This window comes from Oryctolagus cuniculus, chromosome 11, assembly GCF_051225735.1.
Source record: "Oryctolagus cuniculus isolate XC-2025 breed Fujian yellow rabbit chromosome 11, ASM5122573v1, whole genome shotgun sequence".
NCBI lineage: Eukaryota > Metazoa > Chordata > Mammalia > Lagomorpha > Leporidae > Oryctolagus > Oryctolagus cuniculus.
The window spans coordinates 85,830,244-85,852,852 of NC_142877.1; the positions used below are offsets into that span (position 1 = coordinate 85,830,244).

At 39.6% G+C, this 22,609-nt stretch overlaps 1 protein-coding gene across 17 annotated transcripts in view; it reads left to right on the top strand.

The window, feature by feature from the left end:
* Window positions 1-22,609, top strand: part of TMTC2 (transmembrane O-mannosyltransferase targeting cadherins 2) — a 447,603-nt gene that overhangs the window by 257,444 nt on the left and 167,550 nt on the right. For all 17 annotated transcript variants that reach the window (XM_002711368.6, XM_089307532.1, XM_017342005.4 and 14 more), the window contains 3 exons: window positions 14,661-14,746; window positions 15,215-15,399; window positions 17,449-17,527. In XM_002711368.6, coding sequence (XP_002711414.1) covers window positions 14,661-14,746; window positions 15,215-15,399; window positions 17,449-17,527 — 350 coding nt within the window. The remainder of the gene's footprint in view (window positions 1-14,660; window positions 14,747-15,214; window positions 15,400-17,448; window positions 17,528-22,609) is intronic.

Sequence of the window (22,609 nt, forward strand, 5' to 3'; positions counted from 1 at the left end):
ACAAAAATAAACATGTTCTAAGTAATTTTCCTGAACTTTTTGAAGGGCCCTTTTATATGCTGCTCTTGGTTTAAGCACATATAGTTTCCTTAAAGTCCTCCTGCATGAAGGGTGTGCCCTAGGTTACTTTAGGTATTTGTTTTTCTTTCCCCTCTTTGTCTCTGCTGAATCAAAGATCACCTAAGGATGCCCTTTGTGCGTCACACCTTCCTTGCTGTTAGCCATCATGCTCTCTGGGTTCACTCTGCCCCAGGGGACCCTGATTGTTGGAGGTGATTAGACTAGGATGCTGTGTGGCACAAGGTTGGGTGGGAGTGGTCCCTTCCTACTGTTTGGATAATAAATAAAGGGGACAGTGTGAGAAAATGCACACCAGTCATCTGGAGAAAGAGAAGTCAGCTCCAGCCTCGTGATCATAACCGTAGCTTATCACTAGACTCAGAAAGCGACGGGCAGGCACTTTCTTAGACAAACGACATTTCCAGATTCAGGAAGTAAATCCAGGCTGTCCTGATGCGTAAAGGAACACTGGGCTTGGACACCATGTATGTTCTATGAGCAGCTTTTAAAAACATGATTATTTTATGTTTCTGTGTGTCTCCTCTACACTTACCTGTTTGGAGCAAAAACTTTCAGAAAAATTAGATTTTGAAGACCAGCCTGGTGATAGGTACAAACCTGGGATACAAAGTGTGCAGTCTTCTGAAATTTGGGGAGAGAGAAAAGAATTCAACTGTGATGGCTACCGCAGAACCTGTAGGATATTATTTGAAACTGACAATTCTCTATTGTAATCCTCTATTGTAAAATTTTATTTTTGTTTTGCTGGAAATGAAAGGTGATGCTCAGTTTTAAACACTATAAGTATACCAGTTTCTTTGTTAGAGTAAAACTAAATGTGTACCAAAAAAGAATTCAGCTTTGATCAAATAACAGATGACTCAGATAAGTCGGCCAGTTCTCTTAAAAAGTGTCAAAGAAAGCACCTAGGGCCGAGAGGGCTCTCAGAGACAGTCAGTCCTTTTATAAGACATGAGAGTGGGGTAAGAGGAAAGGGAAGAAAGGCGAGTATTGCTGAAAGGATTCATACATTGTCTTCATTTGCCTCCTTAATCCTCAACCTCCTGTCATTCTACCCACACCTCCCAGCTTTGCTTTCTCCGGCCTTCGCGACTGTTGTGCCTCCTGCTCCCACCACTGTGGCCTCTAGGTTGTGCCCATGAATGATCCCGGTTGTCCTTAACCCCTAACTGCATCGAAGGATTATTCCTTCCATACACCAAGATGAAATCGCCATGTTGGAAATGCTATTAGAAATGGTGCTTGCTTTCTGTTCACATTGGTTAGTGAACTATTTTCAAGTTCAAAAAATCTACACTGAGCCAAAAAAACAAAAAGATAGACTCAAATTTTCACTTTTGAAACTCATCTTACTTGTTCTTAACTTAGAGACTGCCTGTATGACCTAACACCTATTCCTGCTGGTCCGTGAGATACATGATACCTTTTCTCCTTTCATAATTTATTGCTTCAACAGCAGACTTTTGTTAGACCACTGCTGTTAAGGGACAAAGAAAACACCCACTTTGTTGAACATTTATGTTTAACTTGAGTACATCGCACTAAATCACTGCATGTCCATGGGGACATCTCTAACCCAAATTATAACCGTATCTGTGATGGAATCAGGCCCTGAACTTTTTTTTCTAATATTTTTTGAGTGTGTTGATTCCTGTGGAATTCACAAATGTTAGTTTTCTTTTTCCCCTGCCTGAACAAACTAGTTTAAGTTACATCTTCTTAAAACAGATTTCCACAGGGTCTTATACTGTATCATAGTATCTTTTACTAACTTTATGACTACTTCTAAAATAACTTCTCTTTTCTGTTATTCATTAAATAGCTATAATGACATTTTCAAGATATATTTTCAATGATGGACTAAATGAATCCGTCTCCTTATGTGGAGTGTTATTGAGTAGGTCAGTCTTTGGCATGGGTGTCTTCCACTGATTGCACACCATGCAACTGATGAGTGTTTCTCCTCCAGGAAAGTGCATAACGATTAGACATCCATGCCAGATAGCCCCTATAAATGTCAAGGAAAATACCAAGGTAGGCTTCAATTAAATCATTGGTGGTTGGTGCTTTAATCTGTGTTAGATGCATTTCCATCTTATTTGTTTACTATTATTTGTTTGAAAAGGTAGAGACAAAGAGAGGTGGTCCTTCCTATCCCCCGAGTTATTCCCTAGCTGCCTGCAACAGCCAATGATGGACGAGGCCAAAGCCAGAATCCATTCTGGGTGCGCCATATGGTTGGCAGGAACCCAACACTTGATCTATTACCTGTTGCCTCTGAGGGTGAGTGTTAGGAGGAAGCTAGAATCAGGCATGGAGCTTGGACTCCAACCCAGGCACTCTGATGTGACTTGTGTGCATCTCAAGTCTGTGATATCTTAACATCTGTGCCAAACACCCACCCCAGTGTTGTTTGTTTTAAATCACCACATTATCTTACAGGGTGGAGGGATTCTTTGAAAGAGATTTGTGATCCCAGGCAAGTTATGCAGGCTTCCTAGAATGGTATTTGTTTTCATGAGGGAAAGGAAATCAAGAAGTTTATTTTTTAAAAACCTGTAATTCCGGGCTGGCAATGTGGCATAGTGGCTAAAGCCACCACCTGTGATGCCAGCATCCCATTTGGGTATCAGTTCCAGTCCCAGCTGCTCCACTTCCGATACAGTTTGCTGCTAATGGCCTAGGGAAAGTACCAGAAGATGGCCCAAGTGTTTGGTTCCCTGCCAGCTATGTGGGAGACCCGGATGAAGCTCTTGGCTTCAACTTGGCCCCTGGCCATTGTGGACTATCTGGGGAGTGAACTAGCAGATGGGAGATATTCTCTCTCTCTCTCTCTCTCTCTCTCTCTCTCTCTTCCTTGCCTCCATCTTCATGTAACTCTTCCAAAAAAAAAATACTTTATTTAAAATGTAATTCTTAGACACCTTTTATGTTTGGAGACAGCTAAGCAAAATACTTCAGAACATAGGCTTTGCCATTAAAGAGACATGGACTCCAAATTTTCCAGGGAGAGTCCTCGGGCAACTTGCCAAATCTGTATCTCCCATCTATAAAATTGGATTATGTTATTGTTATAGGAAGAAAGAAGAATGTAATGCCTAGAAATTTGTTATATAACACTAAAGACTGAAGAGCTTGTTAACTATGTTCTATTTCTACACCTTGCCTGGTTTTCCCTTTGTAGGCTATGCTTACACTCACTGAAGAACATTTCCATGAAATGTGGATTCAAAGTAATCCAAGGAAACCCCTTGATGAGTGTATCAGTTATCTATTTCTTGCTGAAATAGAGTAGGATTAGCATTGGGGGCTTCAGTTTACCCACACTTAAAGCTAATCCAAGATGTTTATATATTGGGAAGGACATGTCTAAATTAGGAAACAGAAGTTTGTTGATTGAGATAATAAAAAAACAGTGGGCATATGAGCTACAGAGACAGGGCAGTTTATCATCACTAAGAACAGACACACTCCCACTGAAACAATGTGGAATAGTAGAAAGACTGTGAGATTTCAGGCCTGATGGTTCTGAATTTGAATCTCACCTTGAGTGTTGCCAGCTCTGTTACCATGTTTCCCCACATTTTCATATCTCTTCTAATACAAAAGAGTTATAACATTTTCTATTGCTGCTAGTATATCAAAAAATAAAAAAACTTGCTCTAATGGAAGCCAAAAGAAGTACTTACTTGTTTTAAGTACTTTTTTTTAACTAGAATATATTCACACCTATTATTATTTTTTGACACCCAAAGGAAAATTTAGCCTTAATTATGTATTCAGAAGGTAGATATAAAGCACATTATGCATATGTTAATCTATAACATATTTCTCTGAATCTTAGAGCCAATAATAATTTGCCTCATGAACTTAAGTCACTTTAACCAGAGCATTCTTGGGCTCAAGTTAAAATAAGGGCGCTAACTTTTTGGAGTCATTGTGAGAATTCCATAAGATATTAACCATAAGGAATCTTACTCAGATCCCATCAAAGAATAAATATGGACTAATACAGAATCTAAAGGCTTATTTAAGTTCCATGGTCTGAGTTCAACCTCAGGAGAAGCTTCTTTGTAATGCACATTCCATTTAATGAATGCTTCACAGATTTTTAAAGACATGATGCTATGGTGAGAGACATGCTTCTTTCTTTAGACTTTAAGGAAAAAGTTCATTTTTTTTATTTTTTGAAAGACTACAACTTGTTCTTTTTTCCTGTAATATTCACTGATAAGATTTTTGAAAGGTAAAATATGCCTTGTTGTCCAGATGCCTACTGCTTCATATTTGACAGGTCGGAATTTTTAAAAACTTGCTTTATGTAAAAGGCTGGTATTGCTGCATTTTTTTAGTCGTCAAAGTCTAAACAAAATCCAATTCAGAACAAATGAATAAGTCTGTTTCAAAAGAAAGGTACCAGAGAGAGACTTAACTGTATTTTCTGCAACCTAGTCGGCAGTTACGTGACTCAAGTGACACGGTATCAAACTGTTTGCAGCTTCGGGGAGCTATCTACTGAAACCATAGGCTTGCATCTGTCTGCTTCTTGGCAAGTGGTGATGTGGCTCTTCATCTTTTGGTTTCCATTCTTTGGGCAATGAAAGCCCGGAGATGGGAAACAACTTCTCATTGCCCTTGACAGTGAAATTTAACCTTTTTAAGAAGGGTTCATCTGAGCCGGTGCCGCGGCTCAATAGGCTGATCCTCCACCTAGCGGCACCAGCACACTGGGTTCTAGTCCCGGTTGGGGCGCCGGATTCTGTCCCGGTTGCCCCTCTTCCAGGCCAGCTCTCTGCTGTGGCCCAGGAATGCAGTGGAGGATGGCCCAAGTGCTTGGGCCCTGCACCCCATGGGAGACCAGGAGAAGCACCTGGCTCCTGGCTTCAGATCAGCATGGTGCGCCGGCCGCAGCAGCCATTGGAGGGTGAACCAACGGCAAAGGAAGACCTTTCTCTCTGTCTCTCTCTCTCACTGTCCACCCTGCCTGTCCAAAAAAAGGGGGGGGGGGTTCATCTTTTAATTTTGCTCAGAACATTTGGTATTCGGTAATCATGTATAACACCTGCAGTAGTATTGAGTATGTGATTAAATTATACTTTTCCTAGCAAGTGTTTTAAGTATTATTTTAATGAGTTGAGGTTAACGTGTTAAATAAAAAGTCAGTCATGTGCATTCATGTCTCATATTAGTGTTTTTCTGCCCAAAGTGGTCTTTGTGGAAGTGTCATTTTGACTAGTGTTTAAAACAGTATAAGAAATAGAAAGGGAAAGAAATAGAGCATATGATTTGAGGAAAAAAAAAACAATGAATAGGGAGAATTCTTTGGCTTGACCCTCCAACACAAAGTCTGTTATCCTAGGAAGACCTGAAAACCACAGAGGTGCCCTATGAGACCAGCAAACACAGCTTTGTCTCTTGTATCTCCCTTGGAGCTCAAATTTAATCACTTCTATTTCACAGAGGTGTTTTTTTTTTTTTTTTTTTTTTTTTTCCTTGAGATGAAAGCTCTACCTATTTCTGTTCCACTTGGCAATTCTTGCGAGTTTCCTTCTTTCTCTTATTTGGGTATTCAGAGGATTAATTAGCATGCTTTTAAAAAAATATACTAGTGTCATTACTCTTTTGGGCAAAGAGCGATAACTCTGACCACTCTGATGTCTAGTAGCTTAATGTAAGTGTTCTAATTTCATGCAAGTATTATAGTCTTAAATTACAGACTTTTAATTAAATATTCCAACTTTTATATTTGGGAGTTGCCTATTCCAGTTATCACTGAGAACCTGGCAATTCGTACTTTATAGTCATTCAAATGTAATTTAAGAGATTTTTTGGTAATATTTGCATAAATGTTACATATACTTGATGTTACATGTTGTATGCTTCATATAGGTTTAAAATGCATATGGCATTTTGTAATTTGGGGATAAGTTGGTTGACAAGTGATTGGAAATCCAAAATAATAGCAGCTTAAACTAGTAACAGTTCTGTCTTCTAAAAAGAGGTCCGGAGGTATGCAGTCCCGGTTGGCAGGAGAATTGCACACAGGGCTGTTTATTGGTCTCACTTGAGTTTGCCTTTGCCACCTTCAGCTCAGGACCTCCATTTCTAAGCCATCAGAAAAGAGGAAAGGGAAGGGCAGACAGACTCCCTTCTCTTAAAGGACATTTCCTAGAGTGCACAGATTTGGGTCACGGGACAGATTTGAATCACGTGACCACACCTGGTTGTATGATTGGTCATGGTCATTTTTATATGTTCAATACCTAATTCCATGGCTGTTGCATGTTAGGTTGCGGCACCAGGCCTTATAGTGTATATATCTTTATAGGGGCACTATATTTTATTCCATTTCCTGCTAGAGTGGTCATTCACATGTTGTCTGGTATTGATTAGTGATCATTTCTCTTTTGTGAGTGTGCCATGCTATTAATTAAAACTTCTGTTTGAGAATAGAGATTAAAGACTTATTTTCCAAATGTCATATTATGAACACTGTCCAAGGTTAAGCATAAATCTTGAAAACAGCAGAGGACATGCATCAGTAATCCCATTTTACAATTAAGTTATATAAAATCTCATTATTAGAGTCATTAGGCAAATTAGCAAATTTGATCAGCAAATTTGTAATGCAAAGTTCAAATATGACTCCAACTAAGTGAACTAATTGGGAAATTTAAAATGCATAAATACCTGAAATACAAAGAAAACATCTAAATGTTAAGTTTCTTCTCTGAGGCAAAAAAATCAATTTTAAGTTCCCATATGTATTAAAGGTTAATCAGATGAAATAATATTTATAAATATATTCGAGATGAACATGATATTTTTCTTTATAATTGAGCATTAGGGATTGTAAAATATTCTTTAGCGCCTGTAAATGCTGTTACCTGATTTATTTTGATTGCTGAGTGCTTTTTGCCTTGAGTAGAACAATGCTATTAATTACTGAAACCATTTTTAATAATACTGTAGGCTTAGTTTGTCAATTTCCCCAATGCTTGCTCAATTTCTGAGAAACCAATCATTGCTATTGTAACGATTATTTGCTGTATTTTGTACCTTTAGAGTTTCCATGGCACAGTTTGATCTGTTCTCTTCATTCTTGCCTTTGTCGTTTGTTTCTTGTGCTTTCTGACTCTCACCTGACCTATCCTCTTGGGAAGATGTGTCCTTTTTGTAGTTCCCCCCAATTTTTTTTTAATTGATTTATTTGCTTGAAAGTCAGAGTTACACAGAGAGAGAAGGAGAGGCAGAGAGAGAGAGAAAGGTCTTCCATCCGCTGGTTCACTCCCCAGATGGCCACAGCAGCCAGAGCTGTGTCGATCTGAAGCCAGGAGCCTCCTCTGGGTCTCCCACACGGGTGCAGGGGCCCAAGGATTTGGGCCATCTTCTACTGCTTTCCCAGGGCATAGCAGAGAGATGGATCGGAAGTGGAGTAGCCAGGACTTGAACCGGCGTCCATATGGGATGCCGGCACTGCAGATGATGGCTTTACCCACTAGGCCACAGTGCCAGCCCCTCCCCAAATGTTTTATACTTGATCATGGAAAACTTTACACAGGGTCATAATGGGTTTTCTTTCTGGCTTCACCAGAGAAAATTCATTCAAAAATTAGATATTAATTGTTTAGAAATTTTATTGTCAGTGTTTAAGGTTTTGTAGTATCACCACAAATTGCTCTTTAATGAAATAAAAAGAGAGAAACCTGTCTTGAAGGTTTTGAACATTCTTGACTGTGTGCCAGCATCCTGGTTCCCCTGAGTTTGATGGGGACATCAACATAGTAGATGTGCTTTATTTATAGCAACTTTTAGGCATCTCAGATTTTAACCATTTTTAAAAACCGTTGTTATAACCAGAGGAACAATTAACTCTAGGTGCAGATTTGGATTTTTCTTGTTTTATTTTTAGTTGGCATATTGTTTCTGTGGGTTCTGCATCCAAGGATTCAACCAACCATGGATCAGAAACATTTGACAAAATATGACATCTGTAACTGAACATGCAAAGACATATTTTTCCCCAAAGATCACAGAATAATAACTACTTTTGTAGCATTTGCATTACATTAGATATTTGTAACCTGAAGGTGATTCAAAGTACTGTGTACAGGAGGGTATACAGAGATTATATGCAAATAATATACCATTTTTGTAGAGGAATTTGAGCATCCAAAGATTAGTTTTTGTTTTATTATTTGAGAGGTAGTGAGCTTCCATACACTGATTCAGTTCCTAAATATTTGCACCAGCTGGGGATGGGCCAGGCTGAACCCAGGAGCTGAGAACTGAATCTAAGTCTCTCACATGGGTTTCAGATATGCAACTGCTGGAGCTGTCTCCCACTGCCTCCCAGAGTCTGCATTAGCGGGAAGTTGGAATGAAGAGGTAGAGCCAGGATCGGAACTCAGGCACTATGACGTGGGATGAGGTCTTTCTAATCCGCATCCCAACCAGTAGACCAAATGCCGATTTCCATTCTCAGATTTTGATATCAATGGGAGTCTTGAACTAAATTCCCCTTGGAAACTGAGTTATCACATTAATTGCATATAGGAAGGTATTTCAAAAGTTCCCTAAGAGGTAATGTGCATTTTCCATAAACTTTCATGTGATAAGGGAGTACAATATAATTTTGTGATGTATTTATACATCGTAGAATGATCTGACAATTGTCTGGAGGCAATCTTACTACAAATGTGTACTGATAATTGGTAGAGATGCAAGAGGTATGCTTTTGCTTTTTAATTTTATCAGGCCAAAGCGAGGGGCCAGGAACTCTCTCCATGTTTCCTACTTGGGTGGCAGAAATGCAGTTAATTGGGTTGTCATGTGCTGTCTTTCAGGCCTTATAGCAGGATGCTGGATCAGAAGTGGAGGAGCTAGGACTCGAATCAGGCTCTCCAGTGTGAGATGTGGATGACCCAATTGGCAGTTGAACCTGTTATGACATAACACATGCTTTTTTTTTTTTTTTTTTTTTTTTTTTTTTTTTTTTTTTGACAGGCAGAGTGGATAGTGTGAGAGAGAGAGACAGAGAGAAAGGTTTTCCTTTTGCCGTTGGTTCACCCTCCAATGGTCACCGAGGCCAGCCCATCGCGCTGATCTGAAGCCAGGAGCCAGGTACTTCTCCTGGTCTCCCATGCGGGTGCAGGGCCCAAGCACTTGGGCCATCCTCCACTGCACTCCCGGGCAATAGCAGAGAGCTGGCCTGGAAGAGGGGCAACCGGGACAGAATCTGGTGCCCCGGCCGGGACTAGAACCCGGTGTGCCGGCGCCGCTAGGTGGAGGATCAGCCTATTGAGCCACGGCACCGGCCAACACATGCTTTTTAAAATTTAGAAAATTTCCTTTTTGCTTTTTGCCTTTCTTATGAAAACAATAAAAATAACTGATACATTTTTTGAAAAGTAATCCTTTTAATTTAGTCTCCAATTCCATATTTTCTGGGTATTTCATATTTGTGGTTGGCAGAAATATGAAGACCTTAATTTCTTAAAAAAAAAAATGTGTTGTACTTTGTTACCAGGAAATGCTAAGTGGTTTCTCAGCTTCAGTACTGTTGGCATCTGAGGCTGTGTTGTTCCTTGCTGTGGAGTGTTGCTGCGTACCTTGTGAAATGTTTATCAGCATCTGTGGCCTCCACTGACCAGACTCGAGTAGCATCCCCTCGTTGTGACAACGATAAATGACTCTGGACTTTGCCAAATATCCCCTGGGTGGAAAAAGACACCCATAGTTGAGAATCACTGTGCTAAATAAATGTTTCCCTTCTGTCTCTGTCATGTTTAGAATCAGCTAGGGATTTGTGTGCCTATTTACATTTAATGTTTGAATTCAACTCTTATCCAATCCACTGTTACCATGGGTTGACTGGTTTCCATTAATCAAGTGTCCTGATTATTGTGATTTTTAAAAAAACGGTATTTTAGACAAACACAGGGTTGTTAGGGGAGACTGGGGAAAAGATGGGCAAAAGTGTAACAGGGAATAGAAATTCTGTGCATGTAATGGTAATTCCTAGAACTTCTTATCAAAATCAGAAAAAAAAACCACACTACAAGGATTCAAAGCAGAACATTATTTTTTTCTTTAAGTAAAGTGATCCACTGGAATTCAGGTGTTAAAATGAATAGTGGTAGCTTATATGTCTGGATAAATTTTCTTGCTTTGACTAAGACAAATACTTAGCTTTTTTTTTTTTTCTTTCCCCAGTTGATAGTCTATATAAGTGGCCATTTAATTTCATTAACTTTTTCAAAAAGATAAGTCCTTGGAAATGTAATGTGGGGAGCAAAGTATTTGCTTTTTAAAAATGTTATAATTTATCCCTGTATGCACAGATTTATAAAGCCAACTCTACCATTTAAAAGTTAAAAATCAGTAAATTTTTTTTTGATTTCTCCCCCAAAGGCCCTTCAAATTCACATGGATATATGGCATGAACTGATTTCCTTAACATAATATAGATAAAATTTTTATAATCAGATTCTGGCTTGATATATTAAAATCTGGTTTTGGTTTTAATTTACATAGAAACCAGATTTTATTGACATGATAGGTATGTAAACAAACTCCATCTTTGATTAAAATAAACCTGAAAAAGCCTTTGATATGAATCATATATTGAAACATAGGTCTCCATTTAGAGCCAGAATGCTGGGCTTGAACTTTGACACACTTACTATTAGTTGTGTGACCTTTCATATATTTATTTTGCCTCAAAAAGTTCATCATTTATAAAATAAAGCTACATCGCTTCTCAGCCTTTTGGCTAAGATCAAGTCTAAAACAGAGCTAGTATTATTTTTTGAGTAAAATTACCTGAGTTATATAAAGTACTTGACATATCGTAAGTGCTAAGTATAGCTGCTATTATTGTAATTATTGCAATGTGAAGTATTTCTATCCATCCACCATATATTCAGTAAAATAAAGAAGGGGTCCTATAATTGTAGGAAATGGCAGTAACCAGAGCCTGGTCATAACTGTAGTAGAATGTACCCACATTTTCCCTGTTTTCCCAAAGTGGCACTTGATGCCTTTTCAGCATATCAATGCAAGATAATGTTACAAAATCTGGAGAGATTGAGTGCAAAGAGAGGCATAACCTTGTATGCATTCATCCTAAAATGAATTATTTTTGCCTCTTTCCTCTTTTTTTCCTTCATAGAATGAGATTAGGATTTAGTATCAAAGAAACTGTTGCATTGCTGGCTTTGCCTCTTAGTAACTGTATAGCCTAGAGTCAACTGTTTGTTCTCTGAGCCTCTCCTTGCTGTGTAATGTGGGAATGTAGGCAGCACTGTTCACTACTGCATACTGTCAACTGTCTCCCATTGTCCTGTGGACTCTTGACACATTCTGGAATCCATTCCTGTGGTGATACTGGTCTTGTGCCCTCTGGTGTAGTAATTTTCCATGCTATTCATTTCCACTATTGTCTCCCCCTGTAGGTTGTGCTTCCATAGGTAAGCACATGTGTGACTTACTCATGTTTGCAGCATTGGTACTAGAGTGTGGTTGGTGCTCATTGAACTCCTTTAACCCATGAGAAATCTGTCGAAGCAGCTGTCTTAAGTTGGATGGATTCACACTCTTGCTGACTTTACTAAGATGATAGAGAGAGGGTCAGTTTGAGATTCTAAGAGCTATGTTATATGTCAGCCTGGAAACTTGCCTGCTACCTGGCTGCATGTGTGTCTGTGATGAGGATCCCCCAAAGAATAAGGCTGGCTGTGCAGGATTGCCTGGGTGTGGTTCTCATACTATTTGTCATTTTCTCCTCTTTGTATATTTTATGAATTAGAAAATGACAGGAATATAATATGCTAGCATTAGGCATCCCAGGAGGCCAAGGACATCAATTTTCAAGGTTTATGGGCTTTAGGCACATTGTCAAAGTGCTCATTCCCTTCCATGTTCATTGCGGCCTGCCTAATAGCAAATTTGCCCTTTAGAAAGATAATTATGTGGGGACTAATTAGCAGGCTATTGCAGTTATTGAGGTGACAGAAAAGATAAAAAGGGCTCTGACAAAGTCATGAAGATGAACCTTGGGGGCAGGGCATAAAGAGCCTTAGGAAATAAGAATCTGTGGACTCTGGACTTTGCTCATGTCACAGAACACGGAATTGTGAGGGCCAGTGAAGAATCAAGAATGCGAATCGGGTTTCTGATTTTTGCAACTGGAGCAAACAATGGCCTTAATCACTAAGGATATTTTTTCTTTGGTCTATTGTATCTATGTTTATTTGGTTTTGAGTAGAAGAAAATGTTTTCAATTTTCATATGCACTGAATTTGAAATTCCGGTGAGGCCCTGGTTGCAGAGCTCAGACAGCTGTTCAGAACAGATCTGGGTGTCAGGAGGGAGATCCTTGCTTCAGAATTGAGAGCATCCGGCATATACATGAGTCACGTTTATGCATGATGTCATGTGGAAACTGTTTATCGAGAGAAGAGACAAAGGCAAAATAATATGAGATACTAACTTGAAAAGCAGTGTCAATCAACAGGCGCTTTTTGCTTTATCCTGCAGAGGATGATCCCCTGAGTGGAAGAGAATTAGGGGAGACTTGTTTTTCCGAAGCCAACAAAATAAAGAATTTCAGGAAGGAAGATGGACTCAAGTCTCTAGTGCTATGGTTAAGTGGGTGGTTCACATAAGGACACTATTTTGAGGGTTTGAGAATTAGTAGACATTTGATATGATGTATTGGGGATTCTGGGAATAGAGCCTAAATTAGATTTAGGGTTGAACCGGATTTGGAGATGGGACATATGCAGCATAGATCATCCTTAAAGAAAATCTGACTTTGAATGGAAAAAACAGTCATAAAAAGTATAGGTGGAACCAGGAATGAAGAACTATTTTAGGGCTATTTTCTTCTGCTATTTGTAAAGAGCTTCATGGACATGTTTGTAATCTTAAGAGGGAAAGAAAAATGTAATGGGGAAAGATCATGAAGATAGGCAGATGGGGTCTATTTTAAGATTTTTAATTTCTAAGAAAGATCGAAATAATAAAATTGCATACCCAGGTAGTATTTCTCTTCTGGTGCAACCTTACATCTAAGAAGGGCCCTTTTATCTGAAAGTGAAAGAAAAGTGAAACAAGACAATGAAGGTTGTAGACGAGTTTCGCAAATGAGATAACGCATAAGAGCTTCATTAACTGGGAAGCATTGTATCTATCAGTCAATTGATTCTAAAGAATGTGGCTTATTCATGTTGAAAATGATAGCTTGATCCGTTTTACCCACCTTTAAAGACAGTTTTCATGCACTCTAGAACCCAGGAGGAAGCTTCTTTCTCCCTTGTTCTCCGAACCTGCAAAGCACACTGAACCACACACCCTTATCCATTTCATGAGCCAAGTGTTGTTCAAGATCATTTTATATAAGAGCATGTCTATGTGTACATCACAGTGATCTTTATGGGTTTGGGAATTCTTTAATCTTTTCAAATGAATTTTTTGTTAATATTAGAAATAATGAAGTTCACATGTGCTAAGGAAAACAGCAAACACTTGTTAGTTTCAAAATGATTCTCTTCAATGAAATAATAAGCAGAGTATTTTGAAATGCTCTGTAAAGTAAGTGTTGATCAGTTGCCTTCTCTTTTTGCACATTCCCTGTGACCAGTCTTTCAAAGGCCTCGGCAGCTGCCAAGTTGATACTGCAGTTTGTGATGACAGCGGCAGTACTCAAGCCCATAGCTGTGGCTAATGTCTTAAAGATACTTACTGATTACAAGGTAATGGGCATGGGCTCAAAAGTGCTGTCTGAGTGCTTTGTGAACTTAGTTCAATTCTCTGTCACCTCATCTGCAAAAACATGATTGTATTTTAGTTCCATTTAGGTCAGCAGGGCGGAGCCTGAAGCAGCTGGCTAATTACATGTGACCACCACTTAAAGAGCCTCCTGGGGAGACTCGTGGAGTCTTAGGGGCTGTAGAGTGGGTGTGTTTCAGAGCGGTGAACTGAATGAGCTGTGCACAGTGTGCTAGACGAAATCCAACTAGCAAGGCAAAGCAACGTGGGCAGCCTTTAGTCGTTTCCCCTTTATGCCCTTATGGTGCCTGGGAAGATTGGGACTCTTTTTGCTGTTGACCTAGACTACCTTTGAATGTCATGTGGTTGTGGACCAGTGTTTCCCAAATAGCGCACTGCTAATGGGAGAGAGAGGCATCTCCTATTCCCATATAGATACATTACCATCTTAGACAAGCTTCCTTTCTCAAACGATGAGATATTGTGTATACCTTATGAACAAATTTAAGCTGTTAGTAATTCTAGTGGGGACCGAAAAGGCAAAGCAGAAAGGCCCAAGTTCAGTGATGCTGGCAGGCTTTTTGAAACTGCCTCTTAATACTTTCTAATGCAACATGAATACCTACAGCATGGTGTTCTCTCCTGAGGAATCCCTGCCTTCTATTTAGAATTTATTTTTATAGTACCGGTTCAGCCTTTTTTTTGTGCTTCTAAACATATTTTACTTTTGGAATATAAAATAAAAATTTGTGGTTTTATGTATAGTAATGCAATCCTGTCTCCAAATTTCTGTTTTCCCCCTGCAGAGGGTTACTACTACAGGAGAACAGCAGATTTGCAGAAGCCCTGCATTATTACAAATTGGCCATTGGGAGCAGGCCCACCCTGGCTTGTAAGTAATAATCATTTTTTTAAAGCCTCTTTCCATTCATGAAAATTGTCTTTGTGACTTCTAGCCTCCCAGAGAAAACATTGTGTGTTTAGATTTCTGAATATTTGCTTCTCAAGTTATGAACCTCTAACAACCATATTTCTCTAGATTTTTATCATTTTGATGGCTATTTATCATTTTAAAACATATTACAGTAGTTATAAATTTTATGCAACTAGATTTTTAACCTCAAAAGTATTTGGAGTTCCTTGAGGGCAGAGACATTTCATATATTTTTTGACAATATCTGCAGTTCCCATTACCATTCTTGCTCCCGTAAGTATTTGTTCCATGCAATTTTATTCTTGGTTTTCTTTGAAAATCATGAATAATTCTTAGGAGCTAAATGCAGCCAAAACGATTTGATTTTTTCCACCGTGTATATCACCTTCTCACACTTCTGTTTTCACTCCTTCCCCCCCCCCCCAGCTGCCTATTTAAACACGGGCATTATTCTAATGAACCAAGGGAAGACAGAAGAAGCCCGGCGCACGTTCTTCAAGTGTTCTGAGATCCCAGACGAAAACCTGAAGGACCCCCATGCACACAAGAGCTCTGTGACCAGCTGTCTGTACAACCTGGGCAAGCTCTATCATGAGCAGGGACGCTATGAGGTCTGGCCTGGTCCCTGCTACCTTTCGTTTCCCCCCTGTTCCAATCCAGCTTCGTGTTCTCTAACCCACAGCATCCTTGCAGGGCCCCCTGCTGTCTGTTCTTTGAGAAACTAATATATGTTTGTGATAAAAGGGTTTTGTGATCTGTGATAACAAGTTATTTGATAAAACTTCCGCTCCATAAAACTTTGACAGGTTTGTTTTATGTGTGAAGTTCTCAGAGCAATTATAATATATCCAGAAGGCTGGTGAATATTCAGGAAAGAGAAGTAACGTGCATTGTTTCTCAGCTGATTTGCTCAGGATTCCTTTGATTTCATGCTCCAAGACGCTAACTACAGAATTGTTGAACTCGATCCAGGGTTTTCTTTTTTATATAATTTTATTCATTTTCATTTTATTATTTTTTTTGTTTGGTTTTGTTTGTTTTTACGGGCAGAGTGGACAGTGAGAGAGAGAGACAGAGAGAAAGGTCTTCCTTTGCCGTTGGTTCACTCTCCAATGGCCGCCGTGGTCAGCGCACTGCGCTGATCCGAAGGCAGGAGCCAGGTGCTTCTCCTGGTCTCCCATGGGGTGCAGGGCCCAAGGACTTGGGCCATCCTCCACTGCGCTCCCTGGCCACAGCAGAGAGCTGGCCTGGAAGAGGGGCAACCAGGACAGAATCCGGCGCCCTGACCGGGACTAGAACCCAGTGTGCCGGCGCCGTTAGGTGGAGGATTAGCCTAGTGAGCCGCAGCGCCGGCCTATTTTCATTTTATTTGAAAGGCAGAGAGGCAGAGGTGGAGTGGGATATAGAGACAGAGAGGGATCTTTGCTCTCTGATTCATTCCCCCAATGCCCACAGAAGCCAGGGCCCTGATAGGCAGAAGCCAGGAGCCTAGAACTCAGGCCGTCTCCAACATGGAGGCGGGAACTCGAGTACATGAGCCATCATCTGGTGCCCATTAACAAGAAGCTGAACCTGGACCTGGGGGCTCAGCCACCACAGTGCACCCGCTCGCAGGGTCTGATTTTCTTTTTTAAAATATGTTGTTTGTCCTCATTGAAGTGATCTGTGAGCGGGCCTTTAGTCTAGTGGTTTAGAGGACAGTTAGCATACTCGTGTTCAATAATGGGGTGCCGGGTTCAGTCTTGGTTTTTGATTCCAGTTTCCTGCTATTATATAACATGGGAAGCAGGTGTGATGACTTAAGTAGGTCTCACACAGTTAGGAGACCCAGACTGAGTGCTCAGTTCCTGGTGCAGGAGAAGCCTCCTGGACTAACCGTTGTAAGCATTTGCAGAATGAACCAGTGGATGGGAACTCTGTCTCTCTGTCTCTTCCTGTCTCTCTGCCTCTTAAGTATTTTAAAAATGTGATTGAATGTAAATCTTACCATTTCTTTTAATTCTTCTTAGAGCTAGAGTGAAATTAAAAAATTAGAAAGGAAAAGTATTGTACCCTAAGTAGGTGACCCAGCCTCGTCCTCCCCTTGTTTCTGTTGTGTGTGTTGCCAGTTGCCCACCACGACCCCCTCTCTCCTTTAACCTGATCCATACCCCCTCAAATACTTAAACAGTATTTTGAGACTGAAGTATGGAGATGAGGATACAACTTTTGAAATAATTGCATTTAATGATTTCAGTGTGCCTTGATATCTGGGATACTTATTTATTAGGTTGTATTTAAATCCTTGTAAGTTGTCTGGCTTAAAGTAACTATGGACTTCGGGTAACTTGCAAATATGATTTTTTTAGCTTTTTATTAAATAACATGTGAAGTAGAAAATTCATAATAAAGGAGAACCGCTAGCATTTGATTCCCTGTTATATATTTAATAAAATTAAATATAAAATTTAATTTTCATTCTTCACTGAGTGAATGGAGTGTTTTCAGATGTGAAATTGAGATAGGGTACCATCAAAGGGACAGTCCAATTATGTCCCTCTATTGAACCATTTAGATAGGAATGAATGCTTTTAACTTTGAAGAATGTTAATAACTTATTTTTATCAGATATGCCTGTGCTTTAGTGATGATTTATCTCTTGGTTTTGTTTTTTCAATTAGGAGGCCCTGAGTGTATACAAGGAGGCTATTCAGAAAATGCCAAGACAGTTTGCCCCTCAGAGCTTATACAACATGATGGGTAAGTAAAACACTGGTATTGTAATTGATATTTTAGTGACCTGTTGACACATTTAAACCTGTGCACTTACAATGAATCATAGTATTAACACTCACAAAGAAAACTTATTCACCCATCAGTGTCACCATGAAATCTGCGAGAGCATGTTCGTTCTGATGTGGGTGAATTAATGTACTCTCCTAACACATTGGTCAGGTCCCATAATGATTGCAGGGGGTTCTGAAAATCATTTGGATGAATTGAGTATTAGCTGGACTCTAGAGAGAAAAAGTAGCATTGTATATGTATGTGTGATTTTGTGATTATGTTTACAGATGAATAAATTACGCATTTGTTCTATTTAATGTAGCAAATTCATGCCAATTTTGAACGGGTTAGTCTCTTAATCAGAAGATTATCAAAATTAAACATGCTTTGAAAGTTGTGAATATTGATGCATATAAAAGATGAGAAAAAGCAGCCAGCTTTTGTTTTCATTGATAAATTGAATTTTAGTGTTTTCAGAGTAGTCTTTTAGTCTAAAAACAAGACTGAAATCTGTAAATATGCTTATAATACAGTGATTCCTTTTTTAAAGATTTTGCTTATTTATTTGAAAGGCAGGGTTACAGAGAGAGAGAAAGAGAGAGAGAGAGATCTTCCATCCACTGGTTTACCCAACTGGCCACGATACCTTGACCCCAGCTGGTACTAGAGCCTGGAACTTCATATATCTCCTAGATGGGTAGCATAGGCCATCTTCTGTGACATTTCCAGGAACATTAACAGAGAGCTAGAGAGGAAGTGGAGCAGCCAGGACTTGACTGGTGCTCTGTAGGGTGCTCGTATTGCAAGTGGTGACCCCAAGATTCCTCTCTCTTTGTTGGATAATTCTTTCAAACATACCAGTCAGAAAGTACATGAATCTGGGGCATGGAGTTTTGTTAAGTACAGGAGGTCATGAACAACAAATTCTGTTAAAATGGGGCTGACATGGTAGCACAGTGGGTAAAGCTGCTGCCTGTGATGCTGGCATCCGTTATGGGTGCTGGTTCGAGTCCCAGCTGCTTCACTGTTGATCCAGCTCCGTGCTAATGTGCTAAAGAAAGCAAGCAGTGAAAAATGGCCCAGGTTCTTGGGCCCCTGCACCCATGTGGAAGACCCAGAAATTCCTGACTCCTGACTTCAACCTCGCCCAGCCCGCTGTTGTGGCCATCTGGGGAGTGAACCAGAGGATGGAAGATCTCTCTCTGGCTCCTCCTTTCTGTAACTCTGCCCTTCAAATAAATAAATCTTTAAAAATAAATTCTAATAAAGTACCTACATGTCAGTAACCACTGACTGTCTTGTAGGAGATTGGTACTACATTTGTTTAGAGGTGAACACAGCTGAATCCTGCCTTTCGAGGTTGGGACACTTGGAAAAAAATGACCAACATTTTTTCAATTTTGCTCACATACATTGCTTTTTTTGTGCTTTGTTTATTAGTTACCATAAATCAAGGAAAATATGTTTGTCTTTTGGGAACTGGCTTATTTCAATAAGAATAATGGTCTCCAATTGCATCAATTTTGTTGTCAAAGACATTTGCGTCAATTTTGTTCTTTTTTATGTCCAAGTAGCATTCCATCATGCATAAACCACAATTTCTCTATCCAGTAATCCTTGATGGGCATCTGTGGTGACTCCATGTCTTAACTACTGTGAATTGAGCTGCTATAGACATGGGGGTATGAAAAACACTTCAATATGCTGATTTCATTTCCTTTGGGTTAATTCCCAGGTTGGGATGGCTGGGTCATATGGTAGGTCTATTTTCATATTTCCAAAGAACCTCCATACTTTCTTTCACAATGGCTGTACTAGTTTATATTCCAACTAACCATGTGTTAGGATATGTTTTTCACACATCATCACCAGCATTTGTTGTTATTTGATTTTTTTAAAAGATTTATTTATTTATTTGAAAGAGTTACACAGAGAGAGGAGAAGCGGAGAGAAAGAGAGGTCTTCCATCCAATGGTTCACTCCCCAGATGGCCGCAATGGCCAGAGCTGTGCCAATCCAAAGCCATGAGCCAGGAGCTTCTTCCGGGTCTCCGTCGTGGGTGCAGGGGCCCAAGGGCTTGGGCCATCTTCTACTGCTTTCTCAGGCCACAGCAGAGAGCTGGATTGGAAGGGGAGCAGCCGAGACTAGTACCGGTGCCCATATGGGATACCAGTGCTTCAGGCCAGGGCATTAACCCGCTGAGCCACAGCACCAGCCCCGTTATTTGATTTTGGGATGTTGCCAATTTAACTGGGGTGAGGTGAAATTTTATTGTGGTTTTGCTTTGCATTTCTCTAATGGCTAGTGATTTTGAGCATCTTTGCATTTGTCTGTTGGCCATTTGTCTTTCATCTTTCGAAAAATGCCTGTGCATGTCATTTGTCTATTACTTAACTAAATTGTTTTGCTGTTGTGTTTCTTGAGCTTCTTAAATATTATGGATGTTAATTCTTTATCAGATGTATAGTTTGCAAATATTTTCTCCCTTTCTGTCCATTGCCTCTGTGTTGAGTGTTTTTTGTGCTGTGCAGAAGCTCCTTAGCTTTTTAGAATGCCATTTGTGTATTTTTGTCTTTATCACTTGTGCTTCTAGGGACTTACCCAAAACGTCTTTGCCTTTGTCAATGTCTTGTGGTGTTGCCCTATGCTTTCCTCTAGTAGTTTGACCATTTCAGGTCTTAGATTTAGATCCCTGATTGGTTGTGAGTTGACTTTTGTACAGGGTGTATGGTAGGGTCTTCTTTCATGCTTCAGCATGCAGAGATCCCATTTTCCCCACACTGTGAAGAGACCATCCTTTCTTCAGGGTGTGATTTTAGCTCGTTTGTCAAAGATCAGTTGATTGTAGATATATGGATTAATTTCTGGGGTCTCTAATCGGTTTCATTGGTCCCCATGTCTTTTCTCTGTCTTTAAAGGTTTATTTTTTTATGTATTTGAAAGGCAGAGTTAGAGAGAGAGAGAGATTTCCATACAATGGTTGATTCCCCAAAATGGCCACTATGATCCCGTTTGGGCCAGCCCGAGGCCAGGAGCCAGGTGGCTCTTGGGTCACCTTCCATTGCATTCCCAGGCTCATTAGCAGGAAGCTGGATCAGAAGTGAAGCAGCTGGGACTCGAACTGGTGCCTGTCTGGGATATTGGCACCACAGGCAGCAGCTTTACCTGCTACACCACAACATGTGTCTATTCTTGTGCCACTACCAAGATTTTTTTGATTCTAACCCCCTTGTACTATGTTTAGAAATCTGATATTGTGATGCTTCCAGCTTTATTTGTATTGCTTAGGATTCCTTTAGCTTGAAAGGTCTATTTATTCTTGAATTTTATTTCTTTCTTCCTACTCATTTGGGGTTTGATTTGTTCTTGTTTTTCTGGGTCCTTTAGATGCACTGTTAGGTCATTTATTTGATGACTTCCAATTTCTTGATGTAGGCATTAATTTCTATAAACGTCCCTCTTTTTTTAAAAGATTTATTTATTTGAAAGTCAAAGTGGCACAGAGAGGGAATAAGAAGCAGAGGGAGAGTGAGAGAGAGGGAGTGGGAGAGAGATCTTACGTCTGTTGGTTCATTCCCCAATTGGCCACAATAGCCAGAGCTGCACTGATTGGAAGCCAGGAGCCTGGAGCTTCTTCTGAGTCTCTCACATGGGTACAGGGGCCCAAGGACTTGGGCCATCTTCCACTGCTTTCCAAGGCCATTGCAGACAGCTAGATTTGGAGTGGAGCAGCTGGGACTTGAACCAGCGCCCATATGGGATGCTGACACTGCAGGCAGTGGCTTTACCTGCTATGCCACAGCACCAGCTCCTAAACTTCCTCTTAATACTACTTTTGCTGTTTATAAGTTATGAGATGCTGTATTGTCATTTTCATTGTTTTCCAGGAATGTTTTCATTTACCTTTTTATTTCTTCTGTGACTTACTGTTCATTCAGGTGCATGTTGTTAAGTCTCTGTTCACATGTTTTCTAGAATTTCATAATTTGTTAATTTACAGCTTCATTCTGTTGTCAAAAATGATATAGTATGATTTCAAATTTTTAAAATTTGTTTAGACTTGCTTTATGGCCTAACATGTGGTCTGTCCTAGAGAAAGACCCATGCACCAATGAGAAGAATGTGTATTCTATAGCTGTGGGATGGAATGTTCAGTAGATACCAGTTAGATCCATTTGATGCGTAGTGCTTTCTCTGTTAACTTTCTCTCTAGTTTATCTGTTCATTCATGAAAGTGGAGTGTTTTGAAGTCCACCATTATTACTGTATTAGAGCCAATGCCTCCCTTTAGATCCATTAACTTTTGTTTTATATACCCAGGTTCTATCATTGGGTGCATATATTTTTACCATAGTTACATATTCCTGTTGAATTGATCCATTAATCCTTACATAATGTCCTTTGTCTCTTTTAATAGTTTTTTAATCTATTTTGTCTGATGTTCAGATGGCTACTCCTTCTCATTTTTGATTTTTATTAACATAGAGATCTTTTCCATCCATTCACTTTCATTCTGTGTGTATCATTGTTGGTGAGGTATGTTTCTTGCAGGCAGCAAACAGATGTCTTGTTCTTTATTCAGTAAGTCTGTATCTTTTAATTGGAGAATTTGGGCCATTTGCATCCAAGGTTACTATGAGTAATGACTTGGCCTGTCATTTTTTCATAAACATTCCTATTGTTTGTTTTGGATTTACTTTGTACTTTTTTTAAACTTTTATTTAATAAATATAAATTTCCAAAGTACAGCTTATGGATTACAATGGATTTTCCCCCCATAACTTCCCTCCCACCCGCAACCCTCCCATCTCCCGCTCCCTCTCCCATTCCATTCACATAAAGATTCATTTTCAATTATCTTTATATACAGAAGATCAGTTTACTATATATTAAGTAAAGATTTCAACAGTTTGCACCCACACTGAAACACAAAGTGTAAAATACTGTTTGAGTACTAGTTATAGCATTAATTCACATTGGACAACACATTAAGGACAGAGATCCTATATGAGGAGTAAGTACACAGTGACTCTTGTTGTTGACTTAACAATTGAC